The sequence below is a fragment of the Dermacentor albipictus genome, unplaced genomic scaffold, assembly GCF_038994185.2.
Source record: "Dermacentor albipictus isolate Rhodes 1998 colony unplaced genomic scaffold, USDA_Dalb.pri_finalv2 scaffold_17, whole genome shotgun sequence".
Lineage (NCBI taxonomy): Eukaryota > Metazoa > Arthropoda > Arachnida > Ixodida > Ixodidae > Dermacentor > Dermacentor albipictus.
Genome location: NW_027225571.1, coordinates 3,075,319 through 3,093,377, shown reverse-complemented (window position 1 = coordinate 3,093,377; position 18,059 = coordinate 3,075,319). Strand labels below are relative to the sequence as shown.

The window sequence follows — 18,059 nt, the reverse complement described above, 5'->3', positions numbered from 1 at the left end:
AAAGAAGAAAAATTAGTGAATTTTTGTTAATTAGTTGCCTGTATCCTGTAATTATAGTGTGCCTCTCCGAATGAGTCAATTCACTGACCAGAATTATGTTGTCTGCGATAGGCAATTTTTAAAAATTCCATAAACTTGAAAATGTTCACCCGGTCTCGTGCACTTCATTGTAGGCAAAATAAACAGTCGAAAGTTTGCACTAACCTTGTCCCCACCCCTTTTTATTTCCATTTTGTGCTAAGTGGCCGTAAGTGTTATGATCCGAAATCGTTCAGTTTGAAAAGACTAACCCACCAATGAGTACTAGGAATCCACTTATAGCATGAGAAAATGAACGGCAACTTTATCTATTTTCGTAACTGCGGGCGAAATATTTCGCAAGTGCACTAGCTCTTTGCGGCACGACTTCTGGGAACACGCAGTGATGCGTTCAGAACAGTGGGAGGAGGGGGGGGGGGTAAGTGGCTTAGAAGAAGAGTTCGAAAAAATTATTTCTAAGGGTTGCTAACGGTGTTCGATATTCGCAGCTTAGCCTAGGGCTGCTCGGTACATAAGACGTGGCATAAGGTACAACTCAAGCCTTCGATGAATAACCCGGGTCTATCGCTTGAATGAGGATCACGAGGATCAGGTAACAGCAGATTTGTTGACGGATGGTGGGCAGATTCTTCTAGAGAAACTGGCCACCCTGTATACGCAATGCCTCATGACTTCGTACGTACCGGAATCTTGGAAGAACGCTAACATAATCCTAATCCATAATAAAGGGGACGCCAAAGGCTAGAAAAATTATAGACCGATCAGCTTACTATCCATTGCCTACAAAGTATTTACTAAGGTAATCGCAAACAGAATCAGGAACACCTTGGACTTCTGTAAACCAAAGGACCAGGCAGGATTCCGTAAAGGCTACTCAACAATAGACCATATTCACACTATCAATCAGGTGATAGAGAAATGTGCGGAATATAACCAACCCTTATATATAGCTTTCATAGATTACGAGAAAGCGTTTGATTCAGTCGAAACATTAGTAGTCATGGAGGCATTACGGAATCAGGGTGTAGACGAGCCGTATGTAAAAAGGAGGAAAAGTGGAGAAGGAAGGCAGGGAGGTTAACCAGTTTCGCTTAACCGGTTTGCTACCCTACACATGGGAGCGGGATGGGGGAGATGAAAGATGGGAGGAGAGAGAGAGAGAGAGAGCACATAACACAGCGAACACATCGTCAGTTACAGTCCGTCACTCTTGCGCAGTACGCGATATCACTGTCACAGCCGCTTGTCCAAGCCCGTATCCTTCGAAAACCGAAGTAGTCCCTTCGTCGCCTTCAGCTGCGATGTCTTCTGCCGGCGATATGTGAAAATGGTTGCAACTGACAATGGTCTATTGTCCAGGTGCGCTAGAACAGATGCCATGGACTGTCTCTGAACATTATATTCAGGACAGTCGCACAGAATGTGTTCCAGCGTCTCCTCGCAAAGACAGGCATTGCAGAGAGCGTTATCGGCCATTCCAATGCGAAACGAGTAGGATTTCGTGAAGGCCACCCCTAGCCATAAGCGATAAAGCAGGGTGGCCTCACTTCGGCGGAGTCCAGTTGGCATACAGAGACGCATCAATGAGGGCAGGTCGTGTTGATGATTGCTGCGGTTGGTCTGGCTGCTTGGTGTGCACCATAGAGAGAGCGTGATCTCCCGTGCAAGCACTTGAAGTCTGCTGGCTGCGTCGGACCGCGAATGTGGTATGGCCTCTTCCTCTGTGTCTTCAAGAGCTGTCCGAGCGGCTTTATCAGCGTCTTCATTTCCTATGACGCCGCAGTGACTTGGCAGCCACTGAAACGTCACGTGATGTCCTTTCTCATGTGATGTATGAAGCAGGCATCTAATATCGAGCACGAGCTGTTCGAATGGCCCGCGACGCAGAGCTGATAGCACAGATTGGAGGGCTGCCTTTGAGTCACTGAAAATTGACCATTGTCGAGGTGGTTCCCGATTGACGAAACTAAGAGCAGCGCGAAGAGCAGCTAGTTCCGCAGATGTAGATGTCGTTGGGTGGTCAGTCCTAAAGCTGATGGTAATACCTCTTGCTGGGACGACCACAGCACCGGACGAACACTGGATGTTTGTGGAACCATCTGTATAAATATGTGCACTCTCCGCGTACCTCTCGTGCAGAAGAAGCAGAGACAGTTGTTTGAGCACAGGCGACGACAGCTCAGACTTTTTCCCGATTCCTGGTACGCTGAGATGGACTGTGGGGCTGACAAGGCACCAAGTGGCTATCGGTGGCTTAGATGGAGCGGTGAAGCCCGAGGGAAGTTTGTCGTTGTACTTGACGATAGTTTTAGAGAATGATGCTTGGTGCCTGTCTGAAGGTAGTGTTGCAAGGTGGTGATAGGGGGCACGTGCAAAATGTCTGATATGCGTTCTCAGGGCTTCCACCGTGATGTGAGTTTGCATTGGATGGTCCCGAGCAATCGCAATAGTTGCCTCAGTTGACGTGCATCTGGGCAAACCAAGACAAACTCTGAGTGCTTGAGCTTGTGCTGCCTGCAGAACACGAATATTTGTCTTGCAGGTGTTGGTCAGTACAGGTAGACTGTATCTTAAGAAACCGAGGAAGAGAGCTCTGTAGAGTCTCAGCATTGCGTCTACTGACATCCCCCACGTCTTTCCTGTCAAGTATTTAAACAACTGGGAGGTTGCTGTCAGCCGCCGTTTCATGTAGGCCACATGTGGGCTCCAACTGAGGTCTCGGTCGATAATTACGCCAAGAAATCTGTGGGTTCTGACATAGGAAATGGTCCGCCCATTGATTGAGATGACATAAGGCGTCATTGGTTTGCGAGTAAATGCTACTAGGGCGCATTTTTCTGGCGATATGCTCAGACCTTGTTCACACAAGTAGCTCGCTGTCAAAGTAGCCGCTCTTTGAAGCCGTGCACGTACCTGAGGACGTGTGACTGCCGAAGTCCAGACACAGATGTCATCTGCGTATATTGAAATTTTGGTGGTAGTTGGCAAGTGTTCAGCAAGTCCAATAAGAGCGAGGTTGAATAGCGTCGGGCTAAGAGCACCGCCTTGAGGAACGCCCCTGCTGGTATAGCGTCGCGTAGTTGGGCCATCGTCGGTTAACACATAGAATGATCTTGCAGAAAGGTAACTTGCGATCCACAAAAATACTCGACCACCTAGGCCCACCGTCACAAGAGCGTCGAGAATTGCCTCATGTAATACGTTATCGTATGCCCCTTTCACATCTAAGAATAAAGCTGCAGATAAACGTTTACGGGACCTTTCGTGCTGGACATAAGAAACGAGATCAACTACATTGTCGATGGAAGAGCGGTCACGTCGGAAACCAGCCATGGAATTCGGATAAATCTTGTAGTATTCAAGGTACCATTCCAGGCGGCCAAAGATCATCCGTTCCATTATCTTTCCTACACAGCTGGCCAACGCTATTGGGCGGTAAGAGGCGAGCTCTAGCGGGGATTTGCCCTGCTTCAAGATTGGCACCAGGCGGCTCACTTTCCATTCGTCAGGAACATTTCCCTCCTGCCATGAGGTGTTGTAGAGACTCAATAGTGCTATCCGTGCGGATTCTCCGAGGTAGCACAAGGCTCGGTATGATATACCATCTGGGCCCGGAGATGATGAGCGCCTGCAGAGAGCTAGTGCTGCCTCGAGCTCCTCCATTGAGAAAGGAAGGTCCATGCGGCAATCACGGGAACGGGGGACGTCATCTCGGGCTGGAGGGTCTGGACGTGTCACTTGGTCTGCCATCCGCGCACAAAAGTCTTCTGCGACATCGATGTCTCGCCGCCCTTGGAAAAGCGCGAGCGCCTTGAAGGGAAAACGCTGTTCCGGAAGGCAACACAGACCTTGCACCGTTTTCCAAATATGAGATAGCGGCTTGCGGGGGTCGAGTGTCTTGCAAAACGTTGCCCAACGTTCAGACGCTAATCTATCCATTCGACGCTGAATCTTCTTTTGTATCCTCCTGGCTGCCCTAAGGTCATGGATTGATTTTGTACGCCGATATCGACGTTCCGCCCGGCGACGAAGTGCGCGAAGTCGCTCTAATTCTATGTTGGAGTCGTTCCGCGTGTAAGAGATCGTCAGCATGCGAGTGGCGTTTCGCATCGTATTTTTAATTGTTTGTTCTAACCCAGAGGGTAGGCCCTCGCTGCAGGCATCTTCCATATCAGATTTGAACTTGGCCCATTGAACCGTCCGAATGGTATTCCGTAGGCCAGATCTAGACGACAAGCCTTTGATGTTCAGATAGGTGGGAATGTGATCACTCCCATGTGTCTCAATATCTGGGAACCACTTCACACATCTGGCGAGAGAGTCGGAGGCGAAAGCAAGGTCGAGGCAGCTGCCGTATGACACGCCTCGAAGAAAGGTGGGGCTACCATCGTTCAAGAGAGTAAGGCCATAGTTGTATGCGATGTTTGATAATCTTCGTCCTTTTGCATTTGTCGTTGTACTTCCCCATGCTGGATGGTGTGCATTGCAATCTCCAATGATGATCCATGGGGCGGGGCAAACACTCAAGATATCCGCTAATCTTCTAGTGTCGAAATTGTTGGAAGGCGATATATACACGCCTATGAGAGTAAACAAGAGTTTGTTCTTTTTAACTGTGATGCAAATGTACTGATTGTCGTCGTGGGGCGCAATTGGTTGCAAAACATAGGTGAGTTCACGACGAACAAAAACGATGATTTTGCTGCATGCACTATTTGTTGAGGACACGAAACATTCGTACCCTGACAGTCGGATTGGTTTCGACAAGTTGGGCTCACAAATGACAATGAGTGGAAACACATTGGTGTACACATACTGACGGAAATCTGAAATTCGTGATTTTAGCCCTCTGGCGTTCCACTGCATGACGGACGCTGCCTTGACTTCTTTTCGGAAGGATGGGGTATGGGTGGCCATCTTTCTAGTTGAGGGATTCAAGCACTGGGCTTAAGGCGTCCAGCACTTTAAGTGCGCTTCGAGCAGACGGTGTCCCCATCTCAACTAAAATCGTTCGAATAGCCTCCATGAGGGAACGTAGCACCGAGATGACTTGACCATCTGGTTTAGGCGAATCATCAATGGCCGGAGAAGGCTCCGGTGGGGCCGTGACCTTCTGAGGTTCCCTAGCAAGGGAGCGGCTCGGTAGCGCAGGCCATTCCTCTAAAGAAAGAGTCTTATCTGATTCCCTCGTGGAAGTGGTAGGCCCTTTCGCGGCGCGAGTAAGTGTTACTGTAGTGAAGCGGGTAGTATCGATTCGCGCATGCGCCTTCTTTGAAGACGTACGACGGTGTCGACGTCGACGCCGACGCCGAACTACTTCGGCTGCCTCCCTGTGGGCCGAATTGTCTCTGGCCATTTGCTTAAGAACCGCGCGCTCCCTCTTGATGCGGGGACAGTCCTTCGACGAGGCTACGTGAGGGCCGCCACAGTTGGCGCACTTCAGAACTGTGGCACCACAGGTCTCTTCTGCATGAGGTTCAGCGCAACGGGGACACAGTAGCGAGTTGGGACACACGCCCTTGACGTGTCCCAGCCTGAAGCACTGATGGCATTGAAGCGGCTTCTGGATGAATGGTCGAACCGGATGTCGAAAATGTCCGACTTTAACGTGGGATGGTATGCAATCCCCCTTGAAAATTACTTTTACGCAGCGCGTATTCCCAAGACGGCGCACTTGCGTAATGATCGTGCCCTCGTTTGCCGGCTTGATGAGGCTAGGTAAATCATCATTGGGAATGGCAGTGTCAATGTCGTAAATTACACCAGCTATCGATGTGTCGTCGATCGGGATGAAGGGGCGCATTTTGATTCCGCCTAGCTCCGTGATTTCTTGAAGTGTTCCAAGCGCACTCGCGTTGTGCACGTCTATGGCGAGTATATTCTTGCGTGGGTTTATTCTGATGTCTTTAATTTGATTCGGCACCGCACGTTCCAGAAAAATGGATAGGGCTTGCCTGTTCAGCAACCGTAGGTTGCTTGACGGTTCTTCCGGCATAAAGATGATGACGTGTGGCCAGCGCGCAGGCCTTGACTTCATAGTCGTAGTGCTCGCAGGAGTTGACGGCGCTGTGTTGGCGGTCTTTCTCTTCGCCCTCTTACTCCGGACGGGTATGAAGCCGTCGTCGGATGAGTCGTCTTCCGACATAGAGTACAGCTCGGTGTCCTCGGTGTCGCTGGTGGAGCCAACTCGCTTCCTTGCGGTTGACAGCCGTGATGACTTCTGGCCAGGTGGGCCTCTGGCATGCTCCGCGTCCATGGCCGCAAGACGGGGAGGGGAGGCACCTCGAGAGGCGAAGGTTTCACCAAAAAATCAGAGAGCACAGAAACAAGCGTTCTGACAAGAAGACACTTCGTCGTCTTCTCCTCAGCCGTATGTAAATATACTGAAAGATATCCATAGCGGCTCCAGAGCCACCGTAGTCTTCCATAAAGAAAGCAACAAAATCTCAATAAAGAAAGGCGTCAGGCAGGGAGATACGATCTCTCCAATGCTATTCACAGCGTGTTTACAGGAGGTATTCAGAGACCTGGATTGGGAAGAATTGGGGATAAGAGTTTTTTATTTATTCATTTATTTTATTCAAAAGAACCTTACAGGCCCTATGGAAGGGCATAAAGTAAGGGGGGCACATTAAACAGTAAAAGGTGTAAAAAGTACAAATTTCTAATAGGAACAGAGCTATAAAAAGATTACCATGTTACACAATATTGAAGGCACTAGGAATACAAAGCAATATCTTAAGGCACACGAACACTTGTTACTGTTAACAGAGCAAAGGAATACTATTTATGAAAATGATATACAACATGTCAAAAATGCACGATAACATACACTAGATTGGTCACTCGTGAACGGTATTAAATGGGAAAAGCAAGAGTAACTGAGAGCGGAATGTGTCGGGATTAGATATGGAGGCTATGTTATCAGGGAGGTCATTCCAGAGACGGATGGCACGGAGGCTCTTGATGAGTTAATGGAGAACACCTTAGTAACTTGCGATTCGCTGATGACATTGCCTTGCTTAGTAACTCAGGGGACCAATTGCAATGCATGCTCACTGACCTGGAGAGGCAAAGCAGAAAGGTGGGTCTAAAAATTAATCTGCAGAAAACTAAAGTAATGTTTAACAGTCTCGGAAGAGAACAGCAGTTTACGATAGGTAGTGAGGCACTGGAAGTGGTAAGGGAATACATCTACTTAGGAGAGGTAGTGACCGCAGATCCGGATCATGAGACTGAAATAATCAGAGGAATAAGAATTTACTGGGGTGCGTTTGGCAGGCATTTTCAGATCATGAACAGCAGGTTGCCATTCGCCCTCAATAGAAAAGTGTATAACAGCTGTGTCTTACCAGTACTCACGTACGGGGTAGAAACCTGTAGGCTTATGAAAAGGGTTCTACTTAAATTGAGGATGACGCAACGAGCTATGCAAAGAATGATGGGTGTAACGTTAAGGGATAAGAAAAGAGCAGATTGTGTGAGGGAAAAAACACGAGTTTATGACATCTTAGTTAAAATCAAGAAAAAGAAATGGGCATGGGCAGGACATGTAATGAGGAGGGAAGATAACCGATGGTCATTAAGGGTTACGGACTGGATTCCAAGAGAAGGGAAGCGTAGCAGGGGGCGCCAGAAAATTAGGTGGGCGGATGAGATGAAGAAGTTTGCAGAGACAACATGGTCACAATTAGTACACGACCGGGGTAGTTGGAGAAGTATGGGAGAGGCCTTTGCCCTGTAGTGTGCATAACCAGGCTGACGATGATGATGATGATCGCTTGAAACGGATAGATTACGGAAAACGTCTGTGAAAATGGTCGACTCTGTCATCTTCTCTCGAACAGGATTTAGAACGTGGGTTTAGGCGCACCTTATTAGAAGGATTTGCTGATCAGGCTCTTGTTAAGGTCAGCGTGCACACTGAATAGTTGATGACATCTAGATGAATTTGTTGCCTCTAACGTGGTTTCTTGGGCAGTAGCTTGAGGTCGACAATAAGACTGCCAGTGAACAAGTTTTTGTGAGTGTCTCTTCAAAGTAAAGCTTGCATTTATCCTGCAAAGCTGGAAACGCTCAGTCCACCCAAGTAGCCTGCATTATAAGTACACTTAACAAGAATATTCCTGTGCATGCCTGCTATAAACCTTTCCCTTCAACCGCATTCGGCTACGCATTCAGGGGTGCCATGCCCTCACCTATCATGTGTCCGCTCTCGACCTGATTTACGATCCTTTTATTTGTTTCGTTTGAACGTTGGTTATGATGAAAATATTCTAAATGGTTTAGATTTAAAAAAAAGTATGCAGATCCCACCTACTGTGGTAATCGATGTAAGGGAAGCTTTCCGTGATGGATGCTTTGATTGACGATAATTAGTGGTGATGTTGACGGCTAAAGCTTAATTTCTTCAACGCTTAGGCTAACACGAGAGTGGTGAGTTGATGTTAAACGTTACCTTGCGTGCACCACTGCTGTTTGTCTGCATAGTACACAGAACACACAGGGAGAGGTGTTTGCTTGAGGCATTACTGTGCGCCATATTATATAACCTGTGAGAGGGTTGAGCGCTGTCATTTCCTCACATGGCACGTCGCATTGTGGCAGAAGTATTAAACTTCAATTGGATCAAGGGGCTGGTACGTGGCAAAACCACACGTGGATTATGAGGAACGTTGTAGTGGCGGATTCCGGATTAATTCTGACACCGTCATGTTCTTTTACGTGTCCCAAAATCTAAGTACAAGTGCATTTACTATTTCGCCCCCGTAAAAATGTGGCTGCTGCAATTGGGATCAAATCCACGACGTCTAGCAATGTCATTCGCAACTTTGACGGCCTACAGGGGGCACCACCGCAAATCCAACATGGCTGTCCGAGAGATTAAGAACTAGAGCAGTCGGTGCAGTGCTGCGGTCGTCTTGCTCAGTGACATGTTGTTTCGCGTAGTCATATTCAAATTTCTCTTCAGTTTACACGCCCGCTGTCGTTAGCCTGCGTAATGGCTCGCATTGGGCAAGCAGAACGCAGGATTCCATGCTTGCTTGAAGGCGAGGAAGTCCTAAACGCTGGTCATCTTGTGTGCTACGGCATAAAAGCGTGCACGTCGACGTCCGTGACTGTTGAATGCCTTTGCCTACAAACTTCGCGGCTTCGAAGCAAACCACACGAGTTTCGGTTTCAGTTTTTCCGCAACGGCGTTATAAAGAAAACTGACCGTGCTTTCTCTTTGCTATTCTATTAATTCGACCGCTTTGAACGGGTAGCATTACCTTTTATACGGTGTGGTGCTCTCCGCAAGTTGTTACTTGGACCGCTTGAATAAGCCGCCATGCCGAGAAAAAAATCTTCCTGCTGTTGCGCGACCCAAGATTTTACATCGACGGCGTGAGCTACGATTTGTTACCTTACGAGTGCAGTCATGCGCGCCTGCGCACACGTCACAGCCGCACATCGAAGTGGCACACGACGACAAGCACGAGTTCCAGGTCCCTGCGTCACATTGCTTCGATGTACAAATGAGAAACTCATCTCTGTATTCGAACATGGTGACATGTCAAGCCGGCGTTGCAGAACACGAACGCATGAGCGAGAACAAGAAATTTTGAATAAGCTACAAGGCTTTACGGAGAAGGTTTGCGCTCCAAGGTAGCCGCAAAAGCTTGAATGACAAAAACGCAAGCATCAATCATCGTACAACACATTTGAGTTAAGATTGTGTAGTATTTCTTTTCCCGCACATAATATAGTGCTATGCCTGCGTCTTTGTGCGGGTGCGTCTATTCACGATTCCAAGAGCTCGGAATCGTCACTCACCTGTCGTATTACAAAAAAAGTCCTCCGGCTTGAAGTGCGCACTGCAAACCTTCATCGCTTCTGTGACAGCTTTGCGATCCGCAGATTAATAATCGATTTCTTCCTCATGGACGCAGCCGGTGGGAATGAGTGAAGGCTCAGAGCACCTACCGCATAACCTTTGCATTGCGGCTCACAGCAAATACGGTTACTTCTATGTTCGCTCATTTTGAGCACGTCAAGTGTCCTTCAGGATCCCATGGGAGCTTTGAACGCGTTATATCAACCCAACAGTGAAGGAAAAGCGTAGACAACACCAAGACGCTACGCGAACGGGCGGCAGCCAGCGGCGAATATATTCTTTTCGGCCGCCACCGCACGATTGCGCCACCGTCTGTGAAAGTTGCGAATAGCTGCAAAGCTAACGCGGCGGGCACAGAAGTTTTGATTTGACGGTCAACCGCTTCCGTAGTGTCTCCTCGACCCTGCAGTGCGCTTTAATTAATGCGGCTCTGTTTCTGCGTAAGTTGCCCGCTTGACATATTTTCATGGCGTTTATTTTTCAGAAATAGCAGCAACGTATTGTACCGTACCTTGAACTTAAGCTTATCCTGTTTCCCCGCAACCGCTGTCGTATAGTAGTGGGGTTTCCTCGCCTTGTCACGTCACCTCCCCCTCTCTTGTATGCGAACTGCCTCTTCTCGTCCCTCTCGTTCTTCTCATCTCTACAGTTCTATCTGCGTCCCCTCTGGCCTCGCACGTTAGTAGAAAGAGAAGCGCCGCAGTTTCTGCAATGCTTCTGAGGATAGTCACGGATAATTACAGCTGTCAAGCGGCTAATATGGCAACGGCCAGGGAGCTCCAGATGGCCTTGTGCACATTCGACACGGTGGGGTGAAAATGAGTTTGTCCCATCGCCTTTCCTCTCTTACTGGCGCTTATCATCTATATACATGCTCTGAACCACCTCCACCCCCCCCCCCCCCCAACATGGTGTGCGCGACAGCAGCATCCCACAGCAGCGCACAGCAGCAGCAGCAGTTGGAAAGTCGAAGGAAGAGGCAAAGAAAGATTCGTTTTCAAAAGCTTCACCCTGAAAAATTCGACGGCACCTAAGCACTTCTTACGAGCTGTGAATGCGAAAGAATTACTCTCCAATTGACCGCTGCTGAGCGGTTCTTCGAGTTGTCCGCTGCGAATAATGTACCATAGCCGTACGTGCTGCCCGAGCCAGCAATCAGCAGCAGCCTGCGGTGCCAACGCCGCATGCCACCGACGTCCGGCGCGACGAGAGACCGAGGAAGCAGCAGCGGCCACCAAGGCCGGCGGGCGCGCGCAGCAGCTAAGCCCAGTGGGGTGAGAGAGAGAGACGGGAACCACATGCCGCTTCCGAGAGTGACGGCGGCACCAGCACGCGCGCGTCACGTGACTACCTCGCCGACGACAACCCGCCTCGGCCAGCGGCGTCGCCTCGTCGTATCTTATTGGTCAAGGCGCTCTGGTGACGTGGCATCGCGCCGATGCCACGTCACCTCCAGGGGTTCTCCCTTCACGCAACACCGTTTCGCACGCTCTGCTCCACCGAGGTGTGCTCGTGACTTGGTCTCGCAGCCAATGGGAATTTAGGAGCCGTTTCGCTGTGACAGACACCAGTTTTTTCGCTCAGTTGGCAATTTGATGTTTAATTGCGCACCAAAATTGGTTTGATTCAACTTTGAAATACGGGTAGATGTTTTAAGCTATACCGTGCTGTATTTTCTCTTTTCAGTCCAAACAGTTTTTTTTTCGAGTATCTCATGGAACACAGACACATAGAGATTCAGCCTTTTCAGGCCGATAACCTAAAGCAGCGGAAGCTATTCGCACGTCAGATCATAACTCCCAGGCAGCTAGTCAATAAGGCTCACTAATTAACTCTTTTATGATTCCCTTTAGGGCACATTTTCTAAATTGCGAAATAAAATCTGGGCATTAGCGAAGCCACACCTGCTTAGCAGAACTCCAAAGACTAAAACCACTTCCCCGATAACCAGCCGAGGTGTTTCAGTGCCTGTTGCGTTCTACTGCTGGGCACGAGGTTGCGGGTGTGATCCGGGGCCGCGGCTGGCCTCATTTCGACGGTGGCGAAATGTCCTTTTTATCTGCACGTTAAAACCCCAGGTGGTCGAAGTTGATCCTGAGCCCTTCGCTATATGACATCTGTCATAGCCCCAGTGTTCCTTTGCGACGTTGAAGCTCACGAATCAACCGATCTTTCGACATATCTCTCCTTAAAACATGCTACACCAGTCCGTTGGCATTTCAGTAAAGTTCCCCAGATGCTTCCATCCAGCACTTCGAGATCATCTCACCAAGAATGCTCATTAATTTTTGGCAGATTATAGAGGTCTAGAAAGTGGGGCTAGTTTTAATATTTGTGTAAGCAGACAGGGCTTTTCTACTGCTCGGATTACATCCCGCAAATGCAACATGAGCTCCTAGATGTTGTTAGAGAAGGTAATTGGTGTCTGTTTTATGCAGCTACTTCAGGTGCGATTAGTAATTTTTCCCTCTTACACAAATCCATCTGACTAGATGGCAAAGCGCTCCATCACAAGTCGTTGAAAAAAAAAATCTGTGTGAGCTAAAACCAACCAACCAACTGAATGAACGAAGAGACAAAGACAACAAAGAGACCGAAGACAAATACAGACAAACCACACAACCGAACGAACGATCGGACGGACGGACCGACCGACCAACGCAGCTGAAAAGCTAGTCAGTGAATATCTTTAATTATTAATAGGATCACTAGGTTCTTTTTTCTTATCGTCAAAAACAGGGGAAAGACAAAAGTTGTTTTACCGTCTTATAATTAACAAAGATAAATGTGAGCATGGTGTCGGAATTTTTGGTAGCCATGCTTGCGAACAAAGCGCAGCCAATTTGAAACACTTCTGCTTGCTTACCAGTGAAGTGTAGATGGTGCTTGCGATGCCGATGCCGACAGTGCTCCAAGATAGGGAGGCATTGAAAACTGTGGATGCAAGTTTCAAGCCATTTCACCGAGAGCCTGTCAAGCGCGTACACAGTCTCCTTCAATTGAGCGAAGAAAAAGGTTTTAGACTCACTTGTTGAGACCGCAACAGAGGCTGTGAATAAGGCGACCGCCCCGATGGTTACCTGCAGTCAACATCGAGGCAAAACAATGGCTGTCGGGTCTTGCGCCATTTCAACTACGCCGGAATCTCTCTCTCGCATTAACATACTCACGCTTATGAAGAAGTAGATGCCACAGGCTGTCAGTCCTATTTTGTTTCCATATCGCATTCTTAGATACTGAAAAGAAAAAAAAGAAAGAAAATAAGCGCGAGTCGTAAACCAGAGAGCACAAGGGAACAAATGTGCAGGGAATTATTTTATGGCCGTATGCAGTCAGAAATGAAGATGCGTAACTTACAAGGTATATGTAAACTGGTAACGAAGCTTCCATAGAAGCCCCCGTGTGAAGAAAATGGCGGTTTGCTGCGACCGTCGCTATCGACATATCGAGAGGACAACCAACAGCAAGGAAAACATAATAACGTCATAACCGTTAATGGCAGTGACGTCAAGATCTTATGCTGCTTGGCGCGAATGTTCGACTTCCTTCAGCGTCCGATATTTCGACCGCTAAGCCAACAGTTTTCTTTTGAGGCTGAGGCGAGCTTGCGACTCAGCTTAGCTGTAGTACCAGCATGTCATTAAACTATAGGAGTGGCGTATGTCTTAATGTGAATATAATTATAGGCTGTTACTTAGGGCAAATGCTCCAGTAGGTCCACTAGGAAGTTGAGCGAACAGGATGGAAATAAGTGACAGTGCCGAAGAAGTTCAAAAGCACCTTCACTTTTATTCGTCTAGAATAATGTAACCAGCATAATTGAACAAAGAAAACATATGTTTTAGTGGATGAAAAGTACTATGGCCAGCACATAGTCGAAATGTATGCGAAACATATAAGCAACATATGCGAAACTGTTTCACAGAATCATTCGCAATTACGTGCGACACCATGTATTCATATTCGTTGTCCAACTTTATCATTTAGAAAACATTCGACTTTCTAATTTTGCTGCCCGTAGGACACTCAGAGCCTGTGCTACGGAGGGTGAACGAAAATTGCGCGACGGATTCCGCAGCGTGAACTAGCACGATAATAAAACGCCTGCACTCACACCTTTCGCTAATGAATACCGTGCGCTAGGTCAAAGTGAAGCGCATGCCACACTTTGAACAAACACGCAAGGAAATAATAATAATAAAAAAACAAAGTCGGAAGAGACCGCCGCGTTCAAGGGAACGCCATTCCGCGCGAAATAATAGCTGGCTTGCGCAGTCTTGCCAAGTCTTGCCCAGAATCACTGGTAGGGAGGGGTCTCCAAGAATTAACTCATAAATAGTGAAAAAAAAAACATTTGTTGTTTTAGTACAGCAAAAATATTTGGAACGGAACATTTGCTCGTATGAGAGCATTCTGGGGAAGAAATTTCGAAACATTCTTTTTTTTTACATAGGTTTCGTAGTTTCAATGCTTGTTACCCCCTCACCTAGTTGCGCTTCGATCGTGTGCCACTAACTGATATCTCTGGCAGAAGGTTTTGGCACGCTTTTCGTTCCGAGCTTCGCGACCTATTTAACTGGACCTTGTAACTTACCCCTTCGACTTGCGGGAACTTGAGAACGCTGCTAAATATGACGTAACAGCAATGGGAATTCGTCGTAACATGACTGCCTCATACCATAATATGAGCATAGAGAAAGACATTGAACAAGAGCGGACACTTCTATAGAGCCCAGCGGCCGAATTGACTGTAGCGCACCAAGCAGAAGGGATTACCTTCTTCTGGTTTTGGTTTTGGCCGCGCGAGTTTTGAACGCTAGCTGGCACGCGCTACCATATAGAGAAAGGATTTCAACAAGACGGGACACTCGGCGAAAACTGGCAACAGGAAACTCGTCACACTAGAATTAACGCCGACCGTTTGCTGTCCCTAACATAAAAAAAAAGAGAGAATTGGAAACGAAGTTAACAGACATTGTTTCATTTTTTATTGTTTCCCGGCAATGCTAAAAATATCTGCGTATAAATTCATACTTTGCAGTTTACTTCCGTTACCTAGCGACAGGCGAACGACGCGCCAGATACACGCGTCATTTGCCTGTCGACATTCGACTTCGGCGCATGCACCGCCGAAGCGAGCGAGACCGGCCGCACATCTGAGCGTTGACCTGTTCGGTCACCCGTCTGCCTGTTTTTCTATTTTTGGATTTAGCCTGGTTTGGTGGCCTCCCGGCGAATTATTGCGTTCCTTCTGCCCTTCGACACGGCACCACTGCACTATTAGACTACGGCAAGGTGAGAAATTTTGTACGACAGCATGCGACGTATTTCAAGCACGGCACGAAACCTATAGACTTGCGACACAGTTAATGAAAAACATCTCGACTGTCGTGGCGCAGTTAAGTCGCATTAATGACTCGAACTGGGCGATGTTTGCGTCGCTTTCTATGAGCCCTAACATTATTTTAACTTATTTCGGTAGTTTTTTGGGCACGCTGAGGTCGCACAGGCTGCTACGCCGTTTCGCGTGCACTGAATCTTACTGGAACGAATTTTTTGCGCTTTTTCCAATTCCCAAGATTATATTAACTAATTTCGTTACTTTTTCGGGTACTTTTCAAGCGCAGTGGCCGCGTCTGGCGTTTTGACGCGGTTAGCGAAAAGGAGCTCGGCACGCAGTTTCGCGCTTTAATGCACTAACAAGACAAGTTTGTGGCGCTTCTCTGATGCCCAACATTGTTGAAAATTAATTTGGGTACTTTTTTTGTTACTTATGAGGCAGGGTCGCCGCGCCTGGCCTTGTGACGCGCAATTAGCGAAAAAGCAGCTCGGCTGCGGGGCGCAGTTTTTTTTTTTTTTGGCGTGTACGGTACCTTACTAGGACAAGTTCGTAACGCTTTGTCCGACCCCCAACATGACTGTAAATAATTTCATTGCATTTTGGGATAACTTTGAGGCACCCTGGCCGCGCCTGTCGTGATGCAGCGAAAAGCAGTTTGGCCATGCTGACTAAGTTATTTTGGCGTGTACTGGAGTCTTACTGAGACAAATTTGTGACAGTTTTTTTGCTCCGCAACAACTTAAACATTCTTTCGGCACTCACGCTTGTCAAAAACGCGACGAGCAATTGCCAAGAGTGATAGCACGGGAATATGTTGCTTGCGCTGGCAGAACACGCGAAAGATAACGCCAAGGAGCTCAAACACCAGAAACATTTTACTAGAAAATTCCGTCTTCTGAACGACCGAAGAGAGGCTTTGCACCCACGCATATGTCTAAGGTGCGAGTAGGAATTCTGCAAGCGTCCACCATGGTCTGGTTGAGGGCCTGTGTTGTGGCCACCTCTGTGTATTCGTAGCGTATTATCGCGTCGATTGTGGCCATTATTTTGTAAACGCGCAGTAGCCCGTGTATTCGTGCCCTTAAAGTGCAGGAAATAAGTCCCAGGAAGAGAGGAATGCTTGGAAATAAGATGTTTCCGTGCTATGTACGGTATTGTTTGGGTTGGCTCGGGTATTTTCTTCGATGTATGCAAAAACGAATTGCTTTTGTTTGTAATACCGCCCATTTACCACTTTCGCACGTTTCGCCTCTACACGCATTATTCGTATGTGTTGAAAAAGAAAGCTTCGAACGGGAACTACTGCAGCTTACCTGGTGCCACAACGTTAGATGAATGCACAAAAAGCCCACAACGAGCATTTATATAGAATAAAATAAACATTTGCTCATTTCACGAGGCGTCTTGCGTCTCACTGAGCAGGCCGTGCCTCTCCCTCCTTAAGCGAGATCCAATATTACAGTAGCTCCAATTCCCAAGAACACGCATCCCGAGTACAAGGAAAGGCGCAAAGCACGCCCACAACATATTCGATTGATGTACTCTAATAAACCTAGGTACAACACGTACCACACGGACGCAGCTGCGTGTGCAGAGGCGACCGGGCAGCGCTACCAAAAGAGGTGCGGCCTGGCAGTCGTGAACGCGATCTGCCAGCAGCAAGTAACCGCGTCGGCCACGGCGGGATCCTCCCTGTCGGCCGAAATGTTTGCAGTGGCGATCGCCCTCATTCATGCAGAGCGTTCGCAAAAAGACTCGGTTGTGGTCACGGACTCCCAGGAGACAGGTCGCATGTTTCTCAAGGGGCACGTGACTGCGGCTAGCCTCGCGATAATCCCCAAATCCTTCAACCACCATCATCGCCTACTCTGGTGCCCGGGACACGCGGGGGTACAGGGGAACGAAAAGGCTAACGCGTTAGCTCGATGGTTCACTAACCTAGCGGTGGGAGCCTTTTCTAACCCCAACCACTCGCACTATCCCTCTCAAAATTCCATCATTTTAAATGCCAAACACATCTTTGCTCATCAGCGCGAATTCCGCAGAAAATACCCGCCACCTCACCCACAACTTAGCGAGGAAGAGGCCGCCGACTGGCGCAAAATACAGACAGGGGTATTTCCCCATCAAATATTGCTAAACGTTATGTATCTCACTCGCTATATATAGGGCCAACTGCCCTTGGTGCGGTGGCATACCCACCCTAATATATGTAACCTGGGAGTGCACTTAGCGCCCTCGTAGGCCAAATAGCAATGACACAATAGAGCAGTGGGAGACACAACTCGCCCGCTCCGACTTGGCAGAAAAAAAGTCCTTAATTAGCCAGGTCAGGCAGGCGGCAGAGGAGCCCTGAATTGGGGGGCTCCGACCACCCCTCCTTAGATCGCTTCCTGACAAATAAAGTGTCTCTCTCTCTCTCTCTCTCTCTGTGTGTGTGTGTGTGTGTGTGTGTGTGTGTGTGTGTGTGTGTGTGTGTGTGTGTGTGTGTGTGTGTGTGTGTGTGTGTGTGTGTGTGTGTGTGTGTGTGTGTGTGTGTGTGTGTGTGTGTGTGTGTGTGTGTGTGTGTGTGTGTGTGTGTGTGTGTGTGTGTGTGTGTGTGTGTGTGTGTGTGTGTGTGTGTGTGTGTGTGTGTGTGTGTGTGTGTGTGTGTGTGTGTGTGTGTGTGTGTGTGTGTGTGTGTGTGTGTGTGTGTGTGTGTGTGTGTGTGTGTGTGTGTGTGTGTGTGTGTGTGCGCGTGTGTGCGTGCGCGCGCGCGCGCGCGCGCGCGCGTAATTACACGTGTCACATATTCGATGGAGG

The 18,059-nt window shown here is 48.2% G+C and overlaps 1 protein-coding gene across 2 annotated transcripts in view; it reads right to left on the bottom strand.

Annotated features, from left to right (window-relative positions):
• The window catches only part of LOC139051981 (sodium-coupled monocarboxylate transporter 2-like), a 154,723-nt gene that overhangs the window by 63,569 nt on the left and 73,095 nt on the right, over window positions 1-18,059 (bottom strand). For both annotated transcript variants that reach the window (XM_070529046.1, XM_070529045.1), the window contains exons 2-4: window positions 13,087-13,152; window positions 12,945-12,996; window positions 12,783-12,850 (exon numbers count right to left, since the gene is read on the bottom strand). In XM_070529046.1, the coding sequence (XP_070385147.1) occupies window positions 12,783-12,850; window positions 12,945-12,996; window positions 13,087-13,152 (186 nt within the window). The remainder of the gene's footprint in view (window positions 1-12,782; window positions 12,851-12,944; window positions 12,997-13,086; window positions 13,153-18,059) is intronic.